General features: G+C 37.3%; 1 protein-coding gene across 2 annotated transcripts in view; it reads left to right on the top strand.

Annotated features, from left to right (window-relative positions):
- Positions 1-25806, top strand: part of PDE7B (phosphodiesterase 7B) — a 290443-nt gene that overhangs the window by 191815 nt on the left and 72822 nt on the right. For both annotated transcript variants that reach the window (XM_081044492.1, XM_081044491.1), the window contains one exon: positions 19258-19341. In XM_081044492.1, coding sequence (XP_080900618.1) covers positions 19258-19341 — 84 coding nt within the window. The remainder of the gene's footprint in view (positions 1-19257; positions 19342-25806) is intronic.

Below are 25806 nucleotides of genomic sequence, written 5' to 3'. Positions count from 1 at the left end.
GAAGTTGAAAAACATAATCAGAATGTTATATTGACACCGTTGTAGATTTTCCGAATGTCGAAAAACAAGAAATGAATGGAAATGAGTTTGCCAAAGTGAACATGTTCTGCATCTTTATATAGGGCATAGTCCCAAGTGGAAAAAAAAATACACTTGGATAAAATAAAATAACAAAATATTTATTGAACATTTTTAATTTATGACATATATTTGTCACATTTAGGCAGAACCCTTACCCTCAAGGACTTAAATTCTAAACATTTACTTCTTTGTGTGTGTCTTTTTCTCTCTTCCTTATTTTCTACCTCTTGTGCTCAGAAGGCACTTTTAGCTATTTGGTAGGCACTACAAATATTCTGCCCAATCACAAGTATTCAATCCCCCTGGAACCGTCCATCTTTTCAAACTGTCTATCTTAGTGATATACACAGCGATTGCTAACAATTGTGCAGCCCTCTGAGATGGTATAAAACACTAGATGAAAATTTTAAACCCAAAGAGTCCTATATTAACATTAACCTTGAATGACCCAGAAATGACTGTTCATTTTGTACCATCAGAGATAATACCCTTCCATTGGCAGGGTAGCATAGCCTTCGCAAAGCTATGAGACAGTCTGAATGTGTGTGGAGGAGCATCAAGGTTTGGAGAATGAAGCTATGCTGAAAATTCTGGAAAAGACCAGAAATAAATCCTTAAGAAAGCTGATGATAAGTTATTGCTAAAGGTTTACTAGAAACCTAACGGTCCTTGTTTAGGAATTTGGAGAATTGTGCATCTAGTTGAAGGAGTTATAGCGATAAGAGATGGCTTCACAGACACTACGTAATAAAATAAAGTTTCGTATCATTCCCAGTATTTTTCTTCAGAATTTGTCTTGTGACTCCTGTATACTAAATAATACAAAATGTACCTATATTCTGTGGTGCTCTTCATCTTGTTAGTAAGGAGTTTTCAACAGTACTACGTTGTATTATTTTTGTTATAGTTTTGCTTTGGAGTGTGAGTACAGATTGTTGTTGATAAAGTGTTTCCTCAGCCCTGATTGCCTAAGCGAAGAAAAAAAAAAAAGTACCTTGAAGTTAATGCTTCTAACTATAAGCAAGACCTCAAACATAGTGCCCTGATTTTTGCTCAATGACCACGTTTCTCATTACCGAGCCAAGAGTCTTTATCTCCCCTTCCTCTGCTTCCCACCAACCCAAATTCTCTTTCCCCAAAAAAACCACTGCACCATCTATTTCCCCACCTGCTGCTCTGGCCCTTCTTTTGTTGCCGATCTATGAACTCACACTCTGCATTTTCACCACCTCTTTCTTTTCAAAATTCTACAAATTGATTTGTTCCACAAAAACTCTACTAGCTCATCAGAGCAGTGATAATCCATTCCCCCGACCGAAGTGCCCAAATCCCAACAAAACAGACTCAGAAATGCCCAGCAATGATGCATATTATCAATATTTGCTTTCTGTACTATTTGCCTTTGCCTCATATCTCATCTCTGTTTTGCTGAACAATTGTGCTTTGGGGTGTGTCCTTTCACATGTGTGTTCAGTTACAAAATTCTCATTATCCCATTGGTACCTATCAGCACTTCTCAACACTGTCTTCCCATTGACGTCACTAAAAATCTTTGTAGAAATACATGAGCCCAGACTTACTCCAGACCCATTAATTCAGACTATCTGATTGAAAACAACTGGTCTTATATAGTTGTAAAACAGAGTAGAATGTTAGTGTAGTTTCTTTCTCCCTCCCATCCTGAATGGGAGGGAAATGGGAAATGAAGAGGTAAAATCCTGAGCGATTTCGAAATATAGTGGAAAAAAATAAGAGAAAATGTCCTGCTAAATCATATGACTAGAAGGTGAAATGTGAGCAAGAGCTTATATTTTTTCCAGGCCACCACCATGTCAGTCCACAGAAACAAAAACATTTGCTTTAAATGATGGTCACCTTCTATTGCAAATTTCCATGACTTACATTCCATCCTACCCAAGCCTTGCTGATAAGAAGTAAGATTCTTTGAAGATGGTTTCTATGATTCTATGACCTCAAAAAGCATATATTCTAAGAAATCAAACATGTAACAAGCTATGTTTGAGGGTTGTTTCCAGGTAGTATTGTCTTAATTGTATAGATCACAGTTTTCCAATCAATGTGCTGTGAATGGGTTTTCAGTGTGCTGAGACAATGGCTCCTCTAGTCCCCCGAGGCAAACCCAGAGCAACCAAGATCCTGGTCCAAAAGACCCTGGACAGGAGCAACCAGAGACATTTAACCCAGTGGAAATCAAATGTTATTTTCTATGTGTGTCATGAAGTAAAAAAGCAGGGAAGTCCTGGAGAAATACAGATAGCAGACTCTTGAATGTCTGAAATGATAAGCAGTACAAAGCACCAAGTTTGTACTCAGTACAGAAGAAATTACACAATGCACATAAATCCATCCATCAGTTACAATTATACCTTTAGGAATAAAGCCAAAAGCAGCAGCATTTCAGATGTGAGAAAAACTAAGCAATTAGCACTAAAAGAAATTGTCCCCTGAATATCACCTGCTGGCATAAAAATCACTGTCATTATGTTATATTGCTCACCAGAAATCCCTAACATAATAATACACAAGTCCAACAGACTTATAATAGGTACTCAGTGAACATTGATTAGGAAGGAACATTATTGTTTGTTTATTTATTTATCATCTCCAAAAAAGTTATTTCAATACATGTGGATTAGTTTTTCAGCCCCAGTTCTCAAATTCAAACAGCTTAATATCATGTAATTGGGTTTGGACATGAAGAACTACTTCTCTGGGTTTAATTATCACAAGAGGAAAGTGGTATAGTGCAATTCACCAAAAAGAAAACAAGGGAATTCTGAGCATTGTTAGACTTTAATTTCAAAAAAGTAAGCTATTTATGTTGCCATCAAAATTGATTCTAAAAAGCAATAAAATTTAATAAGGACAGAAAAGTCTAAAAGACAAGGTTATTATAATGTGTATTCATTTCAATTAATTCAGACATTGTTTTCCCAGTGATGGCTAAGATATATTCTCAGACTTTGGGGTTTGTAGATAAGAAACATAGAAATCACATTTTTATATATATATATATATATATATATATATATATATATATGTGTGTGTGTGTGTATATATATATATCACATTTATATATATATATCACATTTATATATATATGTATATATACATGTATATGTATATATGTATATGTATATGTATATATATTTATAAATTTTATGTAGATTTCAGGTATCCAATTCTGTATTACATCATCTATAAATCCCATTGTGTGTTCACCACCCAGACTCAGTTCTCCTTCCATCACCATACATTTGATCCCCTTTACCCTCACATACTACCCCCTCCCCTCTTACCCTCTGGTAACCACTAAACTATTGTCTGTGTCTATGAGTTTTTGTTTCTTATTTGTTTATCTTGTTCTTTCGTTGTTTTTGGTTTATATATCACATATCAATGAAATCATAGGGTTCTCTGCTTTTTCTGTCTGACTTATTTCGCTTAGCATTATACTCTCAAGATCCATCCATGTTGTCACAAATGGTCCTATTTCATCTTTTTTCTTACCACTGAATAGTATTCCATCGTGTATATATACCACAACTTCTTTATTCACTCATTTATCAAAGGACATTTTGTTTTTTTCCATGTCTTGGCCACCGTAAATAAAGCTGCAATGAACATTGGAGCACACTTGTCTTTATGGATAAATGTTTTCAGATTTTTTGGGGTAGATACCCAGGAAAGGGATTGCTGGGTCATATGATAATTCTATTCGTAATTTTTTGAGGAACCTCCACACTGCCTTCCGTAACAGCTGCACCAGTCTGCATTCCCACCAACAGTGTATGAGGGTTTCTTTTTCTCCACAGTTTCTCCAATGCTTGTTACTATTTGTCTTGTTGATGATAGCGACTCTGACTGGGGTGAGGTGATATCTCATTGTGGTTTTTATTTGCATTTCTCTGATGATTAGTGATGTTGAGCATTTTTTCATGTCTATTTGCCATTTGTATGTCCTCTTTGGAAAAATGTCTCTTCAGGTCTTCTGCCCATTTTTCATTTGGGTTTTTTGTTTTGTTGTTGTTGAGTTTCATGAGTTCCTTGCATATTTTGGATATTAGCCCTTATCACAGGCACTGTTTGCAAAAATCTTCTCCCATTCATTTGGTTGCGTCTTTGTTTTGTCAATAGTTTCTTTTGCTGTGCAGAAACTTTTAAGTTTGATATAGTTCCATTCATTTATTTTAGCTTTTACTTCCCTTGCCTTTGTAATCAAATTCATTAAATGCTCTTTGAACCTAAGGTTCATAAGCTTAGTACCTATGTTTTCTTCTATGCCGTTTATTGTGTCAGGTCTTATGCTTAAGTCTTTGATCCATTTTGAATTAATTTTGGTACATAGTGACAGATAACAGTCCAGTTTCATTCTTTTGCACATGGCTTTCAAATTATGCCAGCACCATTTATTGAAGAGGCTGTCTTTTCTCCATTGTGTTTTTTGCTTCTTTGTCAAAAATTATCTGTCCATATTTATGTGGTTTTATTTCTCAATTCTCAATTCTATTCCATTGGGCTATGTGTCTGTTTTTCTGCCAAAACCATGCTGTTTTGATTATTGTTGCCCTGTAGTACAAGCTAAAGTCAGGGAATGTGATACCTCCAGCATTGTTCTTTTTTCTTAGGATTGCTTTGTCTATTCGGGGTCGTTTGTGGTTCCATACAAATCTGATGATTTTTTGTTCTATTTCTTTAAAAAATGCCATTGGGATTTTGATGGGGATTGCATTGAATCTGTATATTGCTTTGGGTAATAGGGCCATTTTAACTATGTTGATTCTTCCAATCGGTGAGCATGGAATGTCTTTCCATTTCTTTGTGTCTTCTTCAATTTCTTTTAAAAATGTCTTGTAGTTTTCATCATATAGATTTTCACATCCTTGGTTAAGTTTATTCCTAGGTATTTTATTTTTTTGTTGCAATTGCAAAAGGAAATTTTTTTAATTTCTTTTTCTGAGATTTCATTGTTAGTATATAGGAAAGCAATGGACTTTTGTACGTTGATTTTGTAGCCAGCAACTTTACTGTATTCGTTTATTGTTTCTAATAACTTTTTGGTGGAGTCTTCAGGGTTTTCTATATATAGCATCATGTCATCTGCAAAGAGTAACAATTTAACTTCTTCATTCCCAATTTGGATGCCTTTTATTTCTTTCTCTTGCCTGATTGTTCTGGAGAGGACTTCCAACACTATGTTGAAAAGCAGAGGTGATAGGGCACAGCCCTTTTGTGTTCCTGAACATAGAGCAAAAGGCTTCAGGTTTTCACCATTAATTACAATATTAGCTGAGGGTTTGTGATATATGGCCTTCATTATGTGAAGGTATTTTCCTTCTGTACCTGTTTTATTAAGTATCTTAATCATAAATGGATCTTGTATTTTGTCAAACACTTTTTCTGCATCAATTGATGTAATCATATGATTTTTGTACTTTATTTTGTTTATGTGATATATTACATTGATGGATTTGCATATGTTGAACCATCCTTGTGCTTCTGGAATGAACCCCACTTGATCATGATAAATAATCTTTATAATGTATTGTTGCATTCGATTTTCTAGAATTTTGTTTAGAATTTTTGCATCTGTATTCATCAGAGATATTGGTCTGTAGTTTTCTTTTTTGTGTTGTCCTTACCAGATTTTGGTATCAGGGTAATGTTGGCCTCATAAAAGGAGTTAGGGAGTACTGTCTCTTCTTCAATCTTTTGGAAGAGTTTGAGCAGGATTGGTATTAGATCCTCTTTGAAGGTTTGGTAGAATTCACTAGTGAAGCCATCTGACTTTTGCTTCTGGTCCCAGACTTTTGCTTTTGGGAAGGTTTTGGATGACTGATTCAATTTCCTTACTGGTGATATTTAGTTTTTCCAATTCTTCATTGTTCAGCCTAGGAAGGCTATATGTTTCTAAAAACTTGTCCATTTCTTCTAGGTTATTGAATTTGGTGGCATATAGTCCTTCATAGTATTCTTGGATGATCCTTTGTATTTCTGTGGCACCCAGAAATCACATTATATTAAGATTGCAAAATATCTCAGTGATCAAGAATAGAGAGGCTTACGTAAAGAAGCCAATGAAAGTGTACGGAAAGTTCTCTGATAGGTTCAAATATTTTTAAAATATTAACATACACAAAAGACAGAGGAGGATTTATCTAACCAAAAGTAAATACAAATGTGTGACATAAACCAGTAATAAAGAGGATTTTTAAAAGATTTATTAAAATGTTCTTAAAGAAAAAGGATGGAAAAGGACTGCCTCCTGGTCTAGGTAAGAGGCAAAACATTAAGAACAGCAGAAGACTAAGAAAAGACAATAGAAGCTCAACGCTCATTTAAAAAAAAATGTTTTTGTCTTCCTTCTTGTCAAAAACCATGAATTCAAAAGAAGTCCAGCTTTTTTTTAAAAAAAAAAGGTCCGTGTGGAGTGTTGGAGTGGAAGCCCAAGAAAGTAAAAAAACAAATAGACAAAATAAAAACAAGAGCCATTTTGCAAAAATTCAAGTTTCAGGGTCTAGTGAATTATAATCCCAGCTATTTGCAGATATATTTGCTAAGCTCCTGTCAATAATCCTGGTGGAATTATGGAGAACAGGAAAAGTGTTATAAAACTATAAAAAAGGCAAAAGTTGTCTGAATTTTATTTGGTTAAAAAAAAAACCAACAACATCAAATGATCTCTGTTTATAAAGTAACTCCACTTCAGTTTAGTCACCAAGTTTGATGATGGCTGAGTAAACAAACATGATAGATGAGTGTTCAGAGCACAGCACCGTTCTGACTGGGCAACTTAATGTATGGTCCATGAGTAAGGTCCAGAAACAGAAGTTCAGGCTTCACAGACTGCTTCTGAGGAGCCAATGTGTCTTGAGTTTTATATTTCATCTGTTTCTAAAAAGTCCTTATTCTAATCAATATGGCGCAAGGTTTTTCCTCCAAGTATACACCCTGCAAAAAACAGTTTAATTAATTTTACAGATAAAATAAAAAATACTCCAAAATACACCTCTCCCTAAAATACACATATTTGTATCTTATATATGTGTAAAATTGGTGCTGGCTTGGTGAATGAAGTAGCCAGGTGCCGTGATCCATTTTCTGCCTTCTGTGTGAAGCCAGGAAAATAGTCATTGTGGCTTTGGGCCCTTTTCTAGAGAAGGCCCTGCACACTGGGGCCCTAAGAGAGTGCCCACCCTGCTGACTAATCAAACCACCTTTGGGACAGTGCAGGAGGTGCAGGGAATGCACAGTGACAGGTTTTGGTGACTGACTGGACTTACCGTAAGTAGGACACAAGATGGGACCTGGGTTATAAGAAAAGACAACACATTCATTTGGGGATCTGTTTAATGTATGAAAGTTCCCCAAAGTTTTCCCCAAAAGTTTGTCTATTCTCAACAAAGCATCCAGCGTGATCCTTTAAAAATATTAGTCAGACCATGTCTCTCTCATTCAAAATCTTTGTGTGAGCCCCCATTTCTCTCTGAGACGCTAAACTATCTACTACTTCCCTCACTTACCCCCTTCCCACTTGTCGTCTCTCTGCCCTCATCTCCCCCCACTTGCCCAACACTCTCTCTGCTCCAGCATGCTGGCCTCCTTGCTGTTTCTAGAACATGCCAGACAAGTTCCTTGTGGTCTTATGCTTGCTGTTCCCTGAGCCTGAAATATTCCTTCCAGATGGTCTTGCGGCTCCTCTCACATTTCATTCACGTCTGTTCCAAGTCACCTCAGAGCAATCTTTAAATAAATAGACCATCCTTTATTTAAACAGCAGCCCCGTCCCCACCAAGGCCACCCAGCACTCCCTCATCCCTTCCCTGCTTTATTTTACCCCATAGCACCCACGCCATGTCTCTATAGACAGTGTATTTGTTGATTTTATTTATTGTCTGTTTCTCCCCACTGGAATCTGAGCCCCACAAGAATAGTCATGTCTTGTCTGTTTTGTCCACTGCTATATACCCAGGGTCTGGAACAGGGCTTGGCACATGGTAGGCACTCAAAAACATATATGAGCAATAAATGGATAAATATCCCATTTGAATTTACCCAGAGGTGTAGACTTAGTCATACAGAACAAGAGTGTAAGAAGTGATGGTACCAGAGAAGGAAAGGTAAGGGAACTCTAAGCTCCTTCCAGTGCTAAGATTTTGACCTACGTATAATTGTCTCTCTCTCTCTCTCTCTCTCTCTTTCTCTCTCTCTCTCTCTCTCTCTCTCTCAGACACACACACACACACACACACACACACACACACACACACACACAAGCTCCATGCAGAGCAGTATACACTCAATTATTTTTCCCAAAACAGTCATCTTAGAAGATTATTTAAAAACATGTTTTGTGGACAACTGTGTTTGGGAAAGGCTGGATGCTGTCACCTCGTTGGATAGACACAGTGAACATCAACATGTTGAAGGATCTGAGGCATCTCAGCATGGATTAGTCAGAGTCCTCCAGAGAAACAGAAGGCTGACTAATACAGATTTGGTATCACAAATGGTTCTAGAGGAACAGAATCTTAAGGTTGTGTTTTCTGAATTGATTCCAGTTTTCTAGAATTGGCTCTCTAATTTGATTAGATTTAAATAATGCTAATTATTCTATTTCTAGTAGTAAAGAAAATACTGATATCCATAGTGTGATGTGGCAATAGAGATACACAAAATAATAACATTGGGTATTCCTAATCGAACACTTGTAAGAGGCAAGTTTCGGGGTAGCCATGCATGTGATTCCTTCGAAATTTTTGGCAAACTAACAAGTGTAATGAGATTGGTTGATTGTTTTTAATTTTGCTGAACAAAGTAGGGAAAGAAAAGGATGAGCTAAGGGATACAACAAGTGCTGCATAAATGACTTGAAAGCGCCTATGTCTGCCCTGAAAGAGATTCATTTCCTGTAGCTGCAGAGCTGAGATTCCTGAAAACCAAGCCCAGAATCTCATCCTGCTAATGAGTGAATTACACACACATTGAATTCCCCACATTGCAGGGTGTCTACTGTAAAGTAAGGCTATTGATTGGAAGGAAGGGATCCTGAAAGCATATGGGAAGCCTCTGATGAAACTGGAAATATTGAATTCCTCAATTCTTTGTCAGTACAAGCAGCCTCTTCGCCTAACATAAGAAAATACCACAGACTGGAGGTGTCTTAAACATCAGAAATTTGTTTTCTCACAGTTGTGTGTGTTAGAAGTGCAAGATCAAGGTATCACCATATTTGGTTTCTTCTGCGGCCTCTCTCCTTGGCTTGCAGATGGTCCCTCCTCACTGTGTCCTCACACGGTCTTTCTTCTCTGCTTATGTGTCATCCCTGGCATCTCCTCACATGTCCAAATCTCCTCTTGTTAGGAAAATACCAATCAGATTGGATTAGGACCCATCCTAATTGCCTCACTTTAACTTAATCATTTTTAGAGGACCTATCTCCAAATATACTCACATTTTGAGGTCTGAGGGTTAGAGCTCCAACATGTGAATTTGGCATGGATTAGAGATTTAAAAGACACAATTTAGCCGATAACAATGCAATTTTTAAAAGTTCATTTTTGTTAAACCTCTATGTTTCCCAAGCACATTTGACGATAGCACCCTTAATTCACATGTTTAACTACATATCAAAAAATAATGTTCCTCACTTTGAATACACTTTCATACTGCCCTAGATTTATATAGCAATATCAATAATATTATTTCTATAATACAGAATTTATATAACATATAGTATATTATATATATTTAATATTTATATAACAATAAGAATATTCTGAATAATAAAACTTTATTACAAAGTGATTGACAAAGCCTTTTTATCCTGTGATTTCATTTGATTCCTGCCTTCTATGAGATATATAGGGCAGCTAAATACTATATAATACCCACCCTCCCCTAACAATATGCCATGGCTATCACTTCTGATCAAGACATATTTTAACAGGGATTGTATCATATTAGTTAAGGGCACAGTTACCATGGTTGCCAATCTGCTTTCACGCTCACTGGCTGTGTCAGCTTGGAAAAGTGATTTAACACTTCTGTTTCTCAGGTATGATACTGATTATAGGACTTCTATCTAAGGGAGTCACTGAGAGGACTAAACGAGTTAATTCATGAAAAGTACTTCACATGTTACCTGGCACATACTAAATGCTTAATGACTCCTAGCTATTACTATAGAAATATAAGTTACTGCTTTTAATAGCAAAATATATCCTATAACATGGATATAATACCATCGATTCAACCAGATCCCTACTGAGTCCGGTTTTTACCATCTGTTTCCCTACTGAAAAACAAACCAAAAAAAATGAACAACACTTGGAGCTTAAAAGAATCCCAAGTGCCATGTTGGCACAGACGCCTGGAATGAAGACTCGCAAATACCTCCTGGCCGTGAGCAGGCTCCAGCAGTGAGTGTGGTGGCCTGATGCTCCTTCTGAGGTCAGCAGACTTTCTGTGGAAGTCTCCTAAGAATAAGCTATCTCATGGGACTTGGAGTATTTCCTGCCCGTGATCAGCAACATCTTTTCTTGCAGGATTTTGGCAGGTTTGTCCTTGTTCCCGGCCAGATTCAGGAAGTTCAGAAGCACATGAAAACAAACAATACATTACAACGCTTCTCTCAAATTATTCAAAGTTCAAAAACCACAAGAAACTATCCAGTGATATGGGGATTTGGTCAGTGTTTGATTAATTGTATTTATTCTCACTGATGTGTCCATCCTTTTCTTCCCAATGATTACTTTTCTAGGCAGTGATTTCCATTTAGACATGTTTTTTTCTTGAAGTGTATTTAAGTATAGGCAGTAATTTGATAGGCTATCACTATATGTTGAAAATTTTACAAGCATTTTCATGACCTCCGTGCAATTTTCAAGTTATATTTTGTTATTAATGTCATTCTTAGGGATTACTACTGAACAGCATGATTTTTTTCCTAAAAAAATTTCCTTCCCTCCATTTCAGTGATCGTAAGTGAATCAATTGCGAGTTAACACTATAAAGTGCTACTTTTCACAATTTTACCTATTACTTAAGACCCATCTAAATATCAGCTCCTTAATAAAGCCTTCCCAATTTCCCAGCTCTATGTGATATCCAAAAGACTCTGCTTCTATTTCTCACTACAGTCACTCAACTAAATCCACAGGACTTTTTTTCAATTATCATTTCACTTACTCTTTCACCAAGCTCTATCTGAAAACCATTCCCTCCCTCTTGAATTACTACTCTCTTCCATGACCTAATGAGCTTCTGGATTTCCTCCTACCTTCACGGCTCCCCTTCTTCTTTAGAGACTCCTCCAGCTAGACATTAAATGTTACAGTTGTTCAGGGCTGGATACTGGGTCCTATTCACCCCTCACTTCATTTCCTCAGCAACTTAATACATGCCCATAGTTTTATTTGATTTATAAATTGATATCTCCATCTCAGACATCTTTTCTGGGTCCCAGACCCATATGTCCAACTGCCTACTTGACATTTTTGCTTTGAAATCTCAGTAGCACTTAAACTCAATGTAGTTAATGTTGAGTGCACAAACTTTTCCCCCCATATCTGGTCCTTCTAGATTTTCCCTTCTGTGTGATTAGCACAATCGATCATCCAGTTATGCAAGCCAGAAATCTAAGAATTATCTTTGATAGTTTGTTTTCCCTTGGCTCTCATATGCAATTCCTCACCACATGCCAATTCTGTTAATTATCTCTAAAATCTATTCACCTCTCTACCAGTATCACCATCCTTTCCAAGTTTATCATCTTTCCAGTTCAATTGTCCATTGACCTGGACAATTAGAGTGATCTCCTAACTAGTCATTCTTTCCCCCCTACGTCCATTCTCCATACTGCACCCAAAGTTGTTTTTCAATATGCAAATCTGATAACATCATATTCCCATTTAAATCATCCAATGTTTTCCTAATTCTCTTGGAATAAAGCCAAACTCCTCATCCTGTCCTACAGAACCCTGACAGCCCTCCAACCTCATTTTAACCCTTGACCCACCACATCCACTTTGTTCTCTTTGCTATGATGTATGATGCACTTCGCGTTGTTGTGGTACCTTATATATGCCATCCTTTTGCTGTAGGACCTTTAGCCATGCACTCCTGCTGCCAGGATTGCTGCACTCAGGGTGACCATGTAAGGTATGATCCAACCAGAATACTTTGGTGTGAAAGGAACACTATTGCTAATGACACCAGGAAGACAACAGGCATAAATCAAGACTTTCCAGGGCAAATTGGGACATAAGTTCACCTTAAATTAACTCCTGTTCATTCACCAAATCTCAGATCAAATGTCACCTCCTCAGGGAAATTAACAACTTCTCTGGCAAGGTGAAGTCCATTATAAATTTCTTAACACAATATACCTCTCATTTGTTTCACTATCCAAAGTTACAACTTTATATTTATGAATATAATTGTTCTGTACAGTCCCTTCTGGTAGACTGTAAACTCCATGAGGTAAAGACTGTTCCCAAGGTTTCTCACTATTGTATCACCTGCTAAAAATATCATGTATCATAATTGTCCTTTATATTAAATATCATATATCAAGTGGAGGACATGGAATAACTCTTCTTTGAGATTTCCCTTTTTCTGTGATGGGCACAACCAACCACCCAAGTATGCAAGACAGAAATCTAAGAATTATCCCTGACACCTTCCTCTTCCTCAGCCCCAGTATTTAATTCCTCCCCATGTCCATTTTCTGTGTATTCTCCTCTCTCATCCTCTTCCTCTTCTACCTACTTTCTCTTTTTATTCTTCCTCTCTCTTTCTCCTCCCCTACCTCTCCCACTGTATATATTATTTTTCAAAAGGCTAAAACATTCATCAGATACAAATGATATGTCTTCCTAATTAGAAGTTATTTCTGAAAAGAGCCTTATGAATTTAAATCATTTGCCTGTATCCAAAGAAATTTGCTTACTGGAGACCTGATGTGAGTCTAAATCTCACCTTCAAACACGGTTCTAGATAGTGAAGTTTTTTTTAATGTAAAATTATGTTAAATTTTAAAATTAAATATTAAATTATTCTCTTTAAATCCTACTAAGTGAAACATTTTTATCAGATTGCAAGGAAACCATTTGAGACCCAGAAATCTACAAGTTACTTTCAATATAAAATCATAAAGCCTTATAATGTTTCTGAGAGAGGGATCCAAGCCTAAATATCCCAGTATCATTAAAAGTTAGACCCCTTCCACCTTATACCATATTTGCTCATTTCTATGACTCTCTTCTAGATTATTAACTAGCTGAGTACCAACATGATGTCTTATGGATCTTATATTTCTCTTTTTCCCATCTACTCTCTGACACTTTGTATAATGTTTTGCATGAATGTTGTTGAAATGAACTGAATTAATCTAGGGTCCCCTCTGAGCCTGCCCTAGAATTGGCCGCTTTGCTGACCCACCTACTCAAGAGTTCTATTGACTTACAAGACACTAGATGTAGCAGAGTCTGGACTCCCTGTGGTCTCACCTGCACCACTGGGGACTCTTGTTCCCAATCATGTTCACAGCACCTGTTTACTGGGCTTATCATGGTGTCATGAAGAAGCCCAGGATAAACATTGAGCTTTCCTCAGGACATAGTTCTGGTACTCACTGTTATTTAGCCCAGGCCTTCCCAGCAGAGACAGGAGAAACAGCCTAGGAAGATCAAGAAAATAATGAATAACCTCAGGGTGCTCGTACCCCATAACTGTTGTGGAGAATGAAGATTTTGGCCCTTCACAGCAGTGGCTTGGAGAACAAGGGCTCCCAAAGCCACCTGGCTTCTGATCCCAATCCAGTTGCTTATAACCTCAGTTCAATGGGGATAACCTGCACACCTACCTCAGGTCGACTGTTATGAGGACTAAACTAGCTTATACATATACAGTCCTTAAAACAGTTCCTGACTTAGAAATCCTTCTACTAAATAGCACCACCTATCATGGGGGAGAGAGCTTGGTGAGAGGCAGGAATCTCAGAGAGGTAACAAAATATGAATAACAGCTGGTTTTTGCATGCCTACGATGTGCCAGGCATTGTGTGTATGTGTATGTGTGTGTATTTAAAAAACATCAACAACAACAACAACAAACTTTGCTTTGGTGAGAATCTGGTGATAAAAAGCATTATCCCAGAAATAAGTGAATCACATGCAAGCTTACACTGGTATTTTCATTACTGAAGGCAGACCCAGATCACATATTCCCTAACACGACTCCCCAGATTATTCCCCTTCTTCTAAATCTTTGTAAGAACACATGTTCTTTGTGTTCTTTTAAGTTCTTTTACAGCTTCATAGAATTCTCTTCAGACATTCCTGCTGCTTTTTGTTCAATATCTTTTTTTTATTAGACTCCTGACTTTCTGGTGATTAAAACTTTTTATCCCTCATTTTCCCTCTGTAAAACCATCAAGCTGAAGACTATCTAGTCTGAGTTAAAACCTTCCTTACTGGCTTTAAAGAATAAAGGCTGTTAATATTCACTTTTGCAGCATTCAAGCTCCAAATGCATATCTGTCCCAAGTATTTAATAATTCTAAGCTAAGTTGCAATGTAGTACAGTATTGTTTGGAGACTCTAACTTGATGAAATTTCCCTTTTCTCCTATTTTGATATAAACATTAAGGTGTTTAAAAAAGAGAAGAAAGAAAGAATTTTCTTTCACATGCAAGGAAAACTTTATTTTTGTCCCTTTTGCCAAAAGTGTGGTTACTGGACAACTAATTCCTGGTTCCTCTCTTTGCTACACACAAAGCTCTCCCAGCAACAGCCCAGGAATACACAATTAGTGCAGCAGATCAATGGACAGGATGCCTCCTACTCTGCCAGGTCAACACGTACTCCTTACTGGCCAGACAGACCCAGCCTTTCTCAAGAAAGTAAGGCAGAAGATTGAACCTCTAGATGAGAAATTTGGGTCTAATCAGCCATCTTGGATTTCATGTGAGCTCATGGCACTCAGAACAATCATCTCTGCCTGAGTTATCTAAACTGGCTGTCTGTCCTATCCCATAAATCTATGGAGTGCTTAAATTGCACAAACTTCCTCCTCTTTGTTTGGCTAGATAAACATCTTAGGAGAAATAATTCACTTTCCTAATTGAGAGTAGTCATCTGAAATATTCAAAGCTGCCAGCTGAGGCAGTGCAGCATAGTGAAAATGTTTGTCTGAGATGTGGGGATCTGGGTTCTCTCTGCCTTCATTTCGCAAGTTTGCAGCAGTGACATGAGCTAGTAATGCCTAAGAAAGTTCAAAGGGATACCTTTGGTGAGAGTTTCTTCTCTCCCACTCTATTTGGCTTGCTCCAGGATCTTTCTCACACTACCACCATTTCATCATCTTCATTCACAGTGACACCCCTGCTATGAATCTTTATGCTGTGTCTCCTGCAGCCATTACCATGATTTTCTTTATCTCAGACGCAAGAGGAGCATACTCATAGTAGCTACTGCTCTGTCCCTTGCCTACCCTCTTTCCCCACCCTGAAGTGACCTTGACACCATGATTGGGGCCAGAGTCTGCTTCTTGTCATGTGGTCCGTGTTTCAGCCACTGTAACTTGTCATCACCATCAGAGTCTCCACTCTCTTTGCCAGTTACATAAGAGGCCACATAACGTCTGCTCCCCAGCACAAGCTTGTACTAAACAGAGACAGCCCGAGAGGCCAAGTGGGCAAGAGGTCCATCACAGAACCAGGTCCCCTGGGAGGGTGAGTGGCTGTCTTCAGGTCTTGGCTCCTGGAGCCAGTCAGCTCAGCTCTCTGCCTGTGTTTGCAGCTTTAAATACCCAAGGACGATATGTTATGTTTTCAGCCTGAAGGGGCAAAAGAGAAGCAGCGCTTTCAAAATAAGAATTCCCTTGCTGTTTGTTTCATTTTGGAACACAATAAGAACAGACTGAGGACACAACTGAGCTGTCAACGCTTCCTACCCTGGGTCCACAGCACCTTTCATTTGCCAGAAAGAAAGTTGCTTAAGTTAAACAAGGGCCTAATGAATAGTCAAAATAATTGTTTAGCTTGGATATAAGGCCTTAGGTAAATAGAGGATTGCCTGAGACCACAGGCCAGTAAAAGCAGTTCAGCCGGACGCTACTCGTTCTGTTCTTCAGACGTCAGCCAGTGGCCTCTGCGTCTCTGAAGACTGTTGTTACTGAATTATTTCCCTCTTCCCACAAGCATATTGAAGCAATTTAGTATCAGAAGGGTCTCATGAAAGCAGGGAGAAGGAGCGAGGTCTTTCTACATTAGAAATGTATACTTAAAACATTAATGTTACCACATTAGAGCTTCAATTAAATAGAATGCTCAAGATACGACATGTTTGGTTTGTTTGTATTTAACTTTTCACATTGAAAAATTTCTAAAATGTATTGTTAGCCCACTTAAAAGTGTCCTGCCTCCTGCCTTACTAGTATTTTTAACATGATATAATTCTTTTCTAAAACAACTATTTACTACATCTAAAGGCCATTATTAGGTTTATGAGTAATCTGCTTCAAGACTGTAATTGCAGTTACAGACAGTATAAGCACTGAAAAGAAACTTTCCGGTATGGGTTTTGTAGTTGTTGTGGCTACTGTTGATTTGTTTTGTTTGTTTGTTTAGGTATCTTTGCTATCAACTTGCTTCGTTGTTATTTGTCTCTTTTTCCCCAAAGTGGGGTTGCATCATGAAAAGTCTGCTTAATTAAGAGCTTGAATAAATGAGTTGCCAGGTAATTTCAGTTCTGCTGAATAATACTTGTAATAATTGCTTTGCATTTCTTACTTGAAAATAATATATGCCTTGATAATTCAGAACAGGATCTGATTGTCTTATTCCATAACCCTCAGGATTACAAAGTCAGGAGGAACTCTGGTAATACTGAGAAAAAAAAGACTATGGGCAAACTGATTTCCAACCGGTGAGCCTAAAACCCCTAGAAGCCCAAAGGGATGACACAAGAGATCAACAAATCCACAAGCCCAGCAGACTTTATAAAGCAAATTAACACAATCTCATCTGTGCGTACTTTTTGCAGTATACGTCTATCTCACTGTCTTTCGTAAAATAGAAATTCATTTAAAGACTGTGTTGAATTTGTTATATCTGTTCAACATGCTGTATTTTCTCATGGGCTATTAAAAGTACATCTTCTATCGTGTGCGGTCTGTGATTTTTGTTTTCATTTTAAAAACCAGGTGTACATACTGCATAACTTTAGAAACTAATGATATTGAGGAGAGAGCTCTGTTTATGAAGTTTAACAACCTCGATTTAGGGACTAGCCCTGTTAATTATAACTTTAAAGTGCCATAAACTCAGGCAGTTAGTTCATGTCGATAGACATCTACTAAACGCCTATAAGGGGCCTGAGCCCTGAGCTGGGGCTCGGAGAGTGGCCAGCCATCCTTCACTTTCTCTTCTGAAACTCTATTTTCTCACTTACCAAGTGAGGAGAATAATAGTGACCTTCCTCACAAGGCTGTTGTGAGAATCTAATAAAAGAAACAAGAAAATAAATATGCTGTGATGTTTGTGAATGTGCTTTGTAAACTCTTTAGAGATTTATAAACAGAGGGTGTTCAAGACAACTGCTGAGGAGAGGTAAACGCTTCCACTGTCCCCAGTGGCTTTCCTCTAACTACTCACCATCTATCCCCACGAATTTATCAAATGTGAACAGCTTCCCTTCTTTGATGCCAGATTACAGTTATATTTGAAATGTACTTTTCAATCTCTTCCCTCTTCCTTGCACTTCCCTATACTCCATAAATTGTAACATTCTTTAATATCAATATGTCACTACAATATCAGATTATACAAAGCATTAAATAAGGTACCAATATAAAATTCAAAGCAGAGAATAATGTAAGGGCTCGGGGTTTACAGTTAATAAGCCCAAGTACACACAGGTCCATCTATGAGGGATGTTTTAAACACAATCAATTGCATGTGTTACAGCCAGTGAGGATCTCATCAGTCCCTGGTTAACTCCAGGAATTGGGAGAAGACTTGTCTTCTCTTCTCCACTCCCAGGCTGAGGTCCCATGTCATCTTGTGTCTGGGAGTGGAGAAGAGAAGAGATGCGTCTTGTTTATGGGAGTGGCCCCATTACGCATTGAATGGAAACCTTTCCTGATTCAGATCTTCCAGAAATATGTTAGGTCTCATGTATTTTTACCTCTCCTCTGATTCCATATTATATGTACTGATTGGGAGTTTAGTCTTTCTATCTATTCTTGTCCACAGAGGATATTCACTTAGAATGCTAAGTACCAGACAACACACAAAGCACTTTGGAGAAATGCAAAACACATAATGTGCATGGTCCCTGCTTTGCAGACATGTAGAAGGAAATAAAACCAGCATTTATTGCAGGCAGCAGGTGTTGTTTTATATTCTCCTATCAATGACACTTTGAAGTGAGGCAGTTGAGGCCCAGAACCTGATTTATCCAAGCCCTACCTAATTCTAAAGTCCAGGCTCTTTCCACTCAACTTCATTACCTCCCTTGATTGGGAAGACAGAATACAGACCAAAAAGGAAAGTGTACACAGACATTAAAGGAAACCTACAAATAAGTCCTAGAAACTCTATAGACTATCACATGTCTAAGGGAGACTGAAGTACCTTGAGCTAGGCTGGCCTTCCTCTGAGCAGATTCTAAAGCAAATCAATGGTACAGCCTTGAGGAATGCCAGTCAGAAAACAATTGTGCTAGAACCAAGAGAAATGACTTTGTGGGTGATTAAAACTTCGAATAAGAATGAAAGCTATAATCCCAGCTCACCATTTGTCCTTCCAGATGACAATGCTCCATCTTTACAGCTGTTGGAAGTACAAAAAGACTGTGGAAACTTTGTCAATTACAAAAATGTTCACAGAGCCATCTTCCAGGCAAATATAAAAAAAAAAAGGAAAAAAAACGCTGCTTCATTTCTTAGGGTATTGCCAAATTTATTGCATTAGTATTCATTAAATATATCTTCCACATGGCACTCTCTTAAGCAAGGTGAATGGAAATCATTTTTCTCTTGACATTTGGTGTTGGTTCCAGTGACATAAGTGGGTAAGAGGATTTACAGAGGATAAGTGCATAACTTGGCAATGTTTTCAAACATTTGTTTGGATCTTCTGTTTTCTAGGAGATGTACGACTAAGGGGTCAGACGGGGGTTCCTGCTGAACGCCGCGGCTCCTACCCATTCATTGACTTCCGCCTACTTAACAGTGAGTAATCAAGTGTACCTGGAAAGGAACAAATGTTTTCTTAAAAACACACACACACACACACAAAAAAAAAAAAAAAAAAAAAATTCACTTCCCCCTGAACTTCAAAACCCTCCGAGGTCTGCCTTCCTTCCTTCATCTTTCCCCTCCCAAGTGGAACTTAGCTCTTTGTCTTTAGATTTCCTCACTAGTGAAGTAATTCTGGCCCTGCTCTCTCAGAGCTTTGGGGGTGGGGTGGAGGGCACTACAATGAGATCAGGCCAGCTTCCTAAATATAAATCTTAACAACTGTGAAGCCCTATACAAGGAAGTTCTTCCTTTCTTTACCCAGCACATTCTTTCCACTTTCAGCCATTAGACTAGATAAGAGTATCCTATTTTTAAAATTCCACATGAAACCAATTCTAGAGGTGCCCTTAGTGATCTATCCATTGTTAAATTTTACCTTCTTTGTTTAATCTAAATCTCTGACGTTCGTTCTTGCATTCCTGGTAAAACTCTTCACCATGGCAAAGTCCTGTTAGTCTGCGGTCGCAGCTTGTCAATTATGATTACCTTGGAGGTTCATTTATTTCTACCTTTGCTCTCCATATATCACTCCTTTACTTGGAGTCTTGCTCAGCCTCTGGTTTACAAGTCCCTTAATCTCAAATTCCTTTGGAAACCCAAATCAGTGTCCAGTCACCCCTCCAGGTTTCATATCTTCTATCATAATAATCCTTCACTTTTGACTTGGGGGGAGGGGAGAAAGTGGATAAATTTCACAATTTGCTCCAAAGTTTTCAGTGTTTGGTTCTCATGTCACCTCCGATCTATAAATTTCAAAGTGCTAAGTTGCTCCCACCAAGTATTACTTTCCTTTGGCATAAACAAGTTCAACTAAAGAGGTAATCTGATTTACGTTGATGCCTGGAAATTACTAGGAGAAATTAGAACTTGCTATTTCTGATCCTTAGATTCTGGAAAGGGCAACAGGAGATGGACATGTTTATATTTCTGGCTTGTTAACCTTCCATATCAATGTGCAATATCTGTTTTCTCAGCTCTGTCAGGAACACAGAGACTTGGAATAACTCTTTCCATACTAGAGACAACCTCCCCAACTCAGACCCTACATTTTTGAAGAATTGAGTCATAGACCAATGCAATATTGGATACAGCCTGTGGGGAAATCTGACAGTGCCTCTTACATCTCCTATGACCCTGAACGAGCTATTTCAGCTACCCACGGAAGTTTCCCCTTTGGCATCTTTAAACTGTATAGTTTTGCAGGTATGTTTCCACCAAGCAAGGTGGGAATGAGCAAGGGCCCAGTTCACTGTCTCATAGAGACCAGGACTCTCAATGGCATCACATATTGAGGGTCAGAGAGAGAAAAATAACCAAAAAAGCCTCTTTTCAATAGTAAATGAGATGTTATTTAATATAAGGCATAAACAAATTAGGAAAATAGGAGATATTTCTTCTTACAATTCCAAGGTTCCAAATGATAAAATCGTATTTATTTATTTATTTATTTATTTATTTATTTATTTATTTATTTTATTTATTTATTCATTTATTTATTAGTGTTACTAAGCAACTGCAATGGTGGTTACCTTTCAGGTGGAATTATGGAATATTTGACTTCTACATTATAGGTTTGTGTAATCATTGGATTTCTTTTTTTTTACAATAGCTTGTTTTATTTTTGTAAGCTGAAAAAAACTAGAAACACATAAAATTTTAAACAGAAATCTAATGTAGATAATATTTCACTGTTATATTATTCACCATATGAACAATCACATACAAGCAGGTGCGATCCTCTCACCCCTCTGTTGACGATACCCCACAAACTGCCTAGTGCCTGCACTCAACCCCAGCCCCCTTCCTCTATTTCACCCTACCGGTTGCTCATGCCCCTCCAGTCATGAGTGGCAATATTTTCTATCCATCCTGAAACTCCCTTTCTTCTCTGCTCAGCACTCCACTCCGAATACCTCTTTCACTCAAGTTCCTTTATCAGTAATACATGCCAGGGAATATTAATTTGTATTTTGTTGTATAAGTGGTTTCAAATTCTTTTCCTTAGATGTGTAAAGCACATACCTAAATGGACTATAAGATCCTAAAGGACACTGTCTTTATAGTTACTGAGATCCCAGTAACTATAGTTAACCTACCATTAGATTATATTAAATAACTATAAATGTCAATCACTCCTTACATTTAATTGAACAGCTCAGATAGGACTGAAGCCCTGAGATTTTTTCCTTTCTGTGGTATTATGCATTCCATCATCGAATCCCCTCCTATACCTTCTACCTTTTTTTTTTTTTGGAAGGATGCAAAGATTTCTTTTTTAAAAAAAATTTATTGGGGTGACAATTGTTAGTAAAATTACATAGATTTCAGGTGTACAATTCTGTATTACATCATCTATAAATCCCATTGTGTGTTCAATACCCAGAGTCAGTTCTCCTTCCATCACCATATATTTGACCCCCTTTACCCTCCTCTCCCTCCCCCCACTTCCCTTACCCTCTGGTAACCATTAAACTATTGTCTGTGTCTATGAGTTTTTGTTTCTCATTTGCTTGTCTTGTTCTTTTGTTGTTTTTGGTTTATATACCACATATCAGTGAAATCATAGGGTTCTCTGCTTTTTCTGTCTGACTTATTACGCTTAGCATTATACTCTCAAGATCCATATATGTTGTCACAAATGTTCCTATATCATCTTTTCTTACCGCCGAATAGTATTCCATTGTGTATATATACCACAACTTCTTTATCCATTCATCTATCAAAGGACATTTTGGTTGTTTCCATGTCTTGGTCACCAAAAACAAAGCTGCAATGAACATTGGAGCACATGTGTCTTTATGGATAAGTGTTTTCAGATATTTTGGGTAGATACCCAGGAGAGGGATTGCTGGGTCATATGGTAACTCTATTCGTAATGTTTTGAGGAACCTCCACACTGCCTTCCATAGCGGCTGCACCAGTCTGCCTTCCCACCAACAGTGCATGAGGGTTCCTTTTTCTCCACAGCCTCTCCAACACTTGTTACTATTTGTCTTGTTGATGATAGCCATTCTGACTGGGGTGAGGTGATATCTCATTGTGGTTTTTATTTGCATTTCTCTGATGATTAGTGATGTTGAGCATTTTTTCATATGTCTATTTGCCATTTGTATGTCCTCTTTCGAGAAATATCTCTTCAGGTCCTCTGCCCATTTTTCAATTGGGCTGTTTGTTTTTTTATTGTTGAGTTTCATGAGTTCCTTGTATATTTTGGATATTAGGCCCTTATCGTAGGCACTGTTTGCAAAAAATTTCTCCCATTTAGTTGGTTGCCTCTTTATTTTGTCGATGGTTTCTTTTGCTGTGCAGAAGCGTTTAAGTTTGATATAGTCCCTTTCATTTATTTTAGCTTTTACTTCCATTGCCTTCGAAGTCAAATTCATAAAATGCTCTTTGAACCCAAGGTCCATAAGTTTAGTACCTATGTTTTCTTCTATGCAGTTTATTGTGGCAGGTCTTATGCTTAAGTCTTTGATCCATTTTGAATTAATTTTGGTACATGGTGACAGATAGCAGTCCAGTTTCACTCTTTTACATGTGGCTATCCAATTCTCCCAGCACCATTTATTGAAGAGGCTGTCTTTTTTCCATTGTATGTTTTTAGCTTCTTGGTCAAAAATTATCTGTCTATATTTATGTGGTTTTATTTCTGGGTTCTCAATTCTATTCCATTGGTCTATGTGTCTGTTTTTCTTCCAAAACCATGCTGTTTTGATTATTGTTGCCCTGTAGTACAAGCTAAAGTCAGGAAGTGTGATACCTCCAGTATTGTTCTTTTTTCTTAAGATTGCTTTGACTATTCGGGGTCTTTTGTGGTTCCATACAAATCTGATGATTTTTTGTTCTATTTCTTTAAAAAGTGCCATTGGGATTTTGATGGGGATTGCATTAAAGCTGTATATTGCTTTGGGTAATATGGCCATTTTAACTATGTTGATTCTTCCAATCCATGAGCACAGAATGTCTTTCCATTTCTTTGTCTTCTTCAATTTCTTACAAAAATGTCTTATAGTTTTCAGCATATAGGTTTTCACATCCTTGATTAAGTTTATTCCTATGTATTTTATTCTTTTTGCTGCAATTGCAAAAGGATTTGTTTTTTGTATTTCTTTTTCTGAGATTTCATTGTTAGTGTATAGGAATGCAATGGACTTCTGTACGTTGATTTTATAGCTAGCAACTTTACTGTATTCGTTGATTGTTTCTAATAGCTTTTTGGTGGAGTCTTTAGGGTTTTCTTTATATAGCATCATGTCATCTGCAAAGAGTGATACTTTAACTTCTTTATTCCCAATTTGGATGCCTTTTATTTCTTTCTCTTGCCTGATGGCTCTGACAAGGACTTCCAACACTATGTTGAAAAGCAGAGGTGATAGGGGACAGACCTGTCATGTACCTGAACATAGAGCAAAGGGCTTCAGCTTTTCACCATTAATTATGAGATTAGCTGAGGGCTTGTCAGCTAATATGGCCTTTATTATGTTAAGGTATTTTCCCTCTATACTTATTTTATTAAGTGTTTTAATCATAAATGGATGTTGTATCTTGTCGAATGCTTTTTCTGTATCAATTGATATAATCGTATGATTTTTGTCCTTTATTTTGTTTATGTGATGTATCACATTGTTGGATTTGCGGATGTTGAACCATCCTTGTGCCCCGGGGATGAACCCCACCTGGTTGTGATGAATAATCTTTTTATTATTGTTGCATTCGATTTGCTAGAATTTTGTTTAGGATTTTTGCATCTGTATTCATCAGAGATATTGGTCTGTAGTTTTCTTTTTTTGTGTTATCCTTACCAGGTTTTGGTATCAGGGTAATGTTGGCCTCATAAAATGAATTAGGGAGTACTGTCTCTTCTTCAAATTTTTGGAAGAGTTTCAGCAGATTGGTATTAGATCCTCTTTGAAGGTTTGGTAGAATTCACTAGTGAAGCCATCTGGTCCCGGACTTTTGATTTTGGGAAGGTTTTGGATGACTGATTCAATTTCGTTACTGATGATCGGTCTGTTTAGATTTTCCAGTTCTTCATGGTTCAGCCTTGGAAGGCTATATGTTTTTAAGAACTTATCCATTTCGTCTAGGTTATTGAATTTGGTGGCATATAGTCCTTCATAGTATTCTTGGATGATCCATCGTATTTCTGTGGTGTCCGTGATAACTTCCCCTTTTTCATTTCTGATTTTGTTAATTAGTGTCTTCTCTCTTTTTATCTTAGTAAGTCTAGCCAAGGGTTTGTCAATTTTGTAAATCTTTTCAAAGAACAAGCTCTTTGTCACACTAATTTTTTCTATTATCTTTTTGTTCTCTATTTCATTTAGTTCTGCTCTGATTTTTATTTCTTTTCTTCTGCTGACCTTGGGTTTCACTTGTTCTTCTTTTTCTAGTTCTTTAAGGTGTAACATGAGGTTATTTATTTGGGATTTTTCTTGTTTCTTGAGATAGGCCTGTAATGATATAAATTTCCCTCTTAAAATAGCTTTCGCTGCATCCCAAAAATTTTGGTAGGATGTATTTTCATTGTCATTTGTTTCTATATATCTTTTGATCTCTCCTCTAATTTCTTCCTTGACCCAGTCGTTCTTAAATGTATGTTGTTTAATCTCCATGTATTTGTGTCTTTTCCTGCTTTCTTTTTGCAGTTGATATCCAATTTCAAAGCCTTATGATCAGAGAATATGCTTGGTATGATTTCAATCTTCTTAAATTTGCTGAGGCTGATTTTATGTCCCAATATATGGTCTATCCTTGAGAATGTTCCATGTACACTAGAAAAGAATGTATAGTTTGATGTTTTAGGATGAAGTGCTCTATACATGTCAATTATGTCCATTTCATCTAATGTGTCATTTAGGGCTGCTATTTCATTATTTATTTTCTGTTTGGAAAATATCTATCCATAGCTGTCAATGATGTATTTAAGTCCCCTAGTATAATTGTGTTTTGGTCAATTTCTCCCTTTAGTTCTGTTAGTAGTTGCTTGGTAAATTTCGATGCTCCCTGATTGGGGGCATAAATTTTGATGACTGTTATGTCTTCTTGTTGTATAGTCCCCTTTACCATTATGAAATATCCATCTTTGTCTCTTGTTATCTTTTTCACCCTAAAGTCTGTTTCATCTGATATCATTATGGCTACAACTGATTTTCTCTGGGTACCATTTGCTTGGAGTGTCAATTTACACCCTTTCACTTTGAGTCTATCCTTGTCCTTATAGCTGAGATGTGTCTCTTGGAGACAGCATATGGTTGGGTTTAGATTTTTGATCCAATCTGTTAGTCTGTGACTTTTTATTGGTGAGTTCAGTCCATTTACATTTAGGGTGATTATTGATACGTGAGGATTTCCTGTCATTCTATCTTTAGTTTTCAGCTAAGGCTGTGTCTCCATTGT

This window comes from Rhinolophus hipposideros (genome assembly GCF_964194185.1).
Source record: "Rhinolophus hipposideros genome assembly, chromosome: 3".
Classification (NCBI taxonomy): domain Eukaryota; kingdom Metazoa; phylum Chordata; class Mammalia; order Chiroptera; family Rhinolophidae; genus Rhinolophus; species Rhinolophus hipposideros.
Note: the sequence above shows the minus strand (reverse complement) of the source record. Positions and strands in the feature narration are given on the sequence as shown.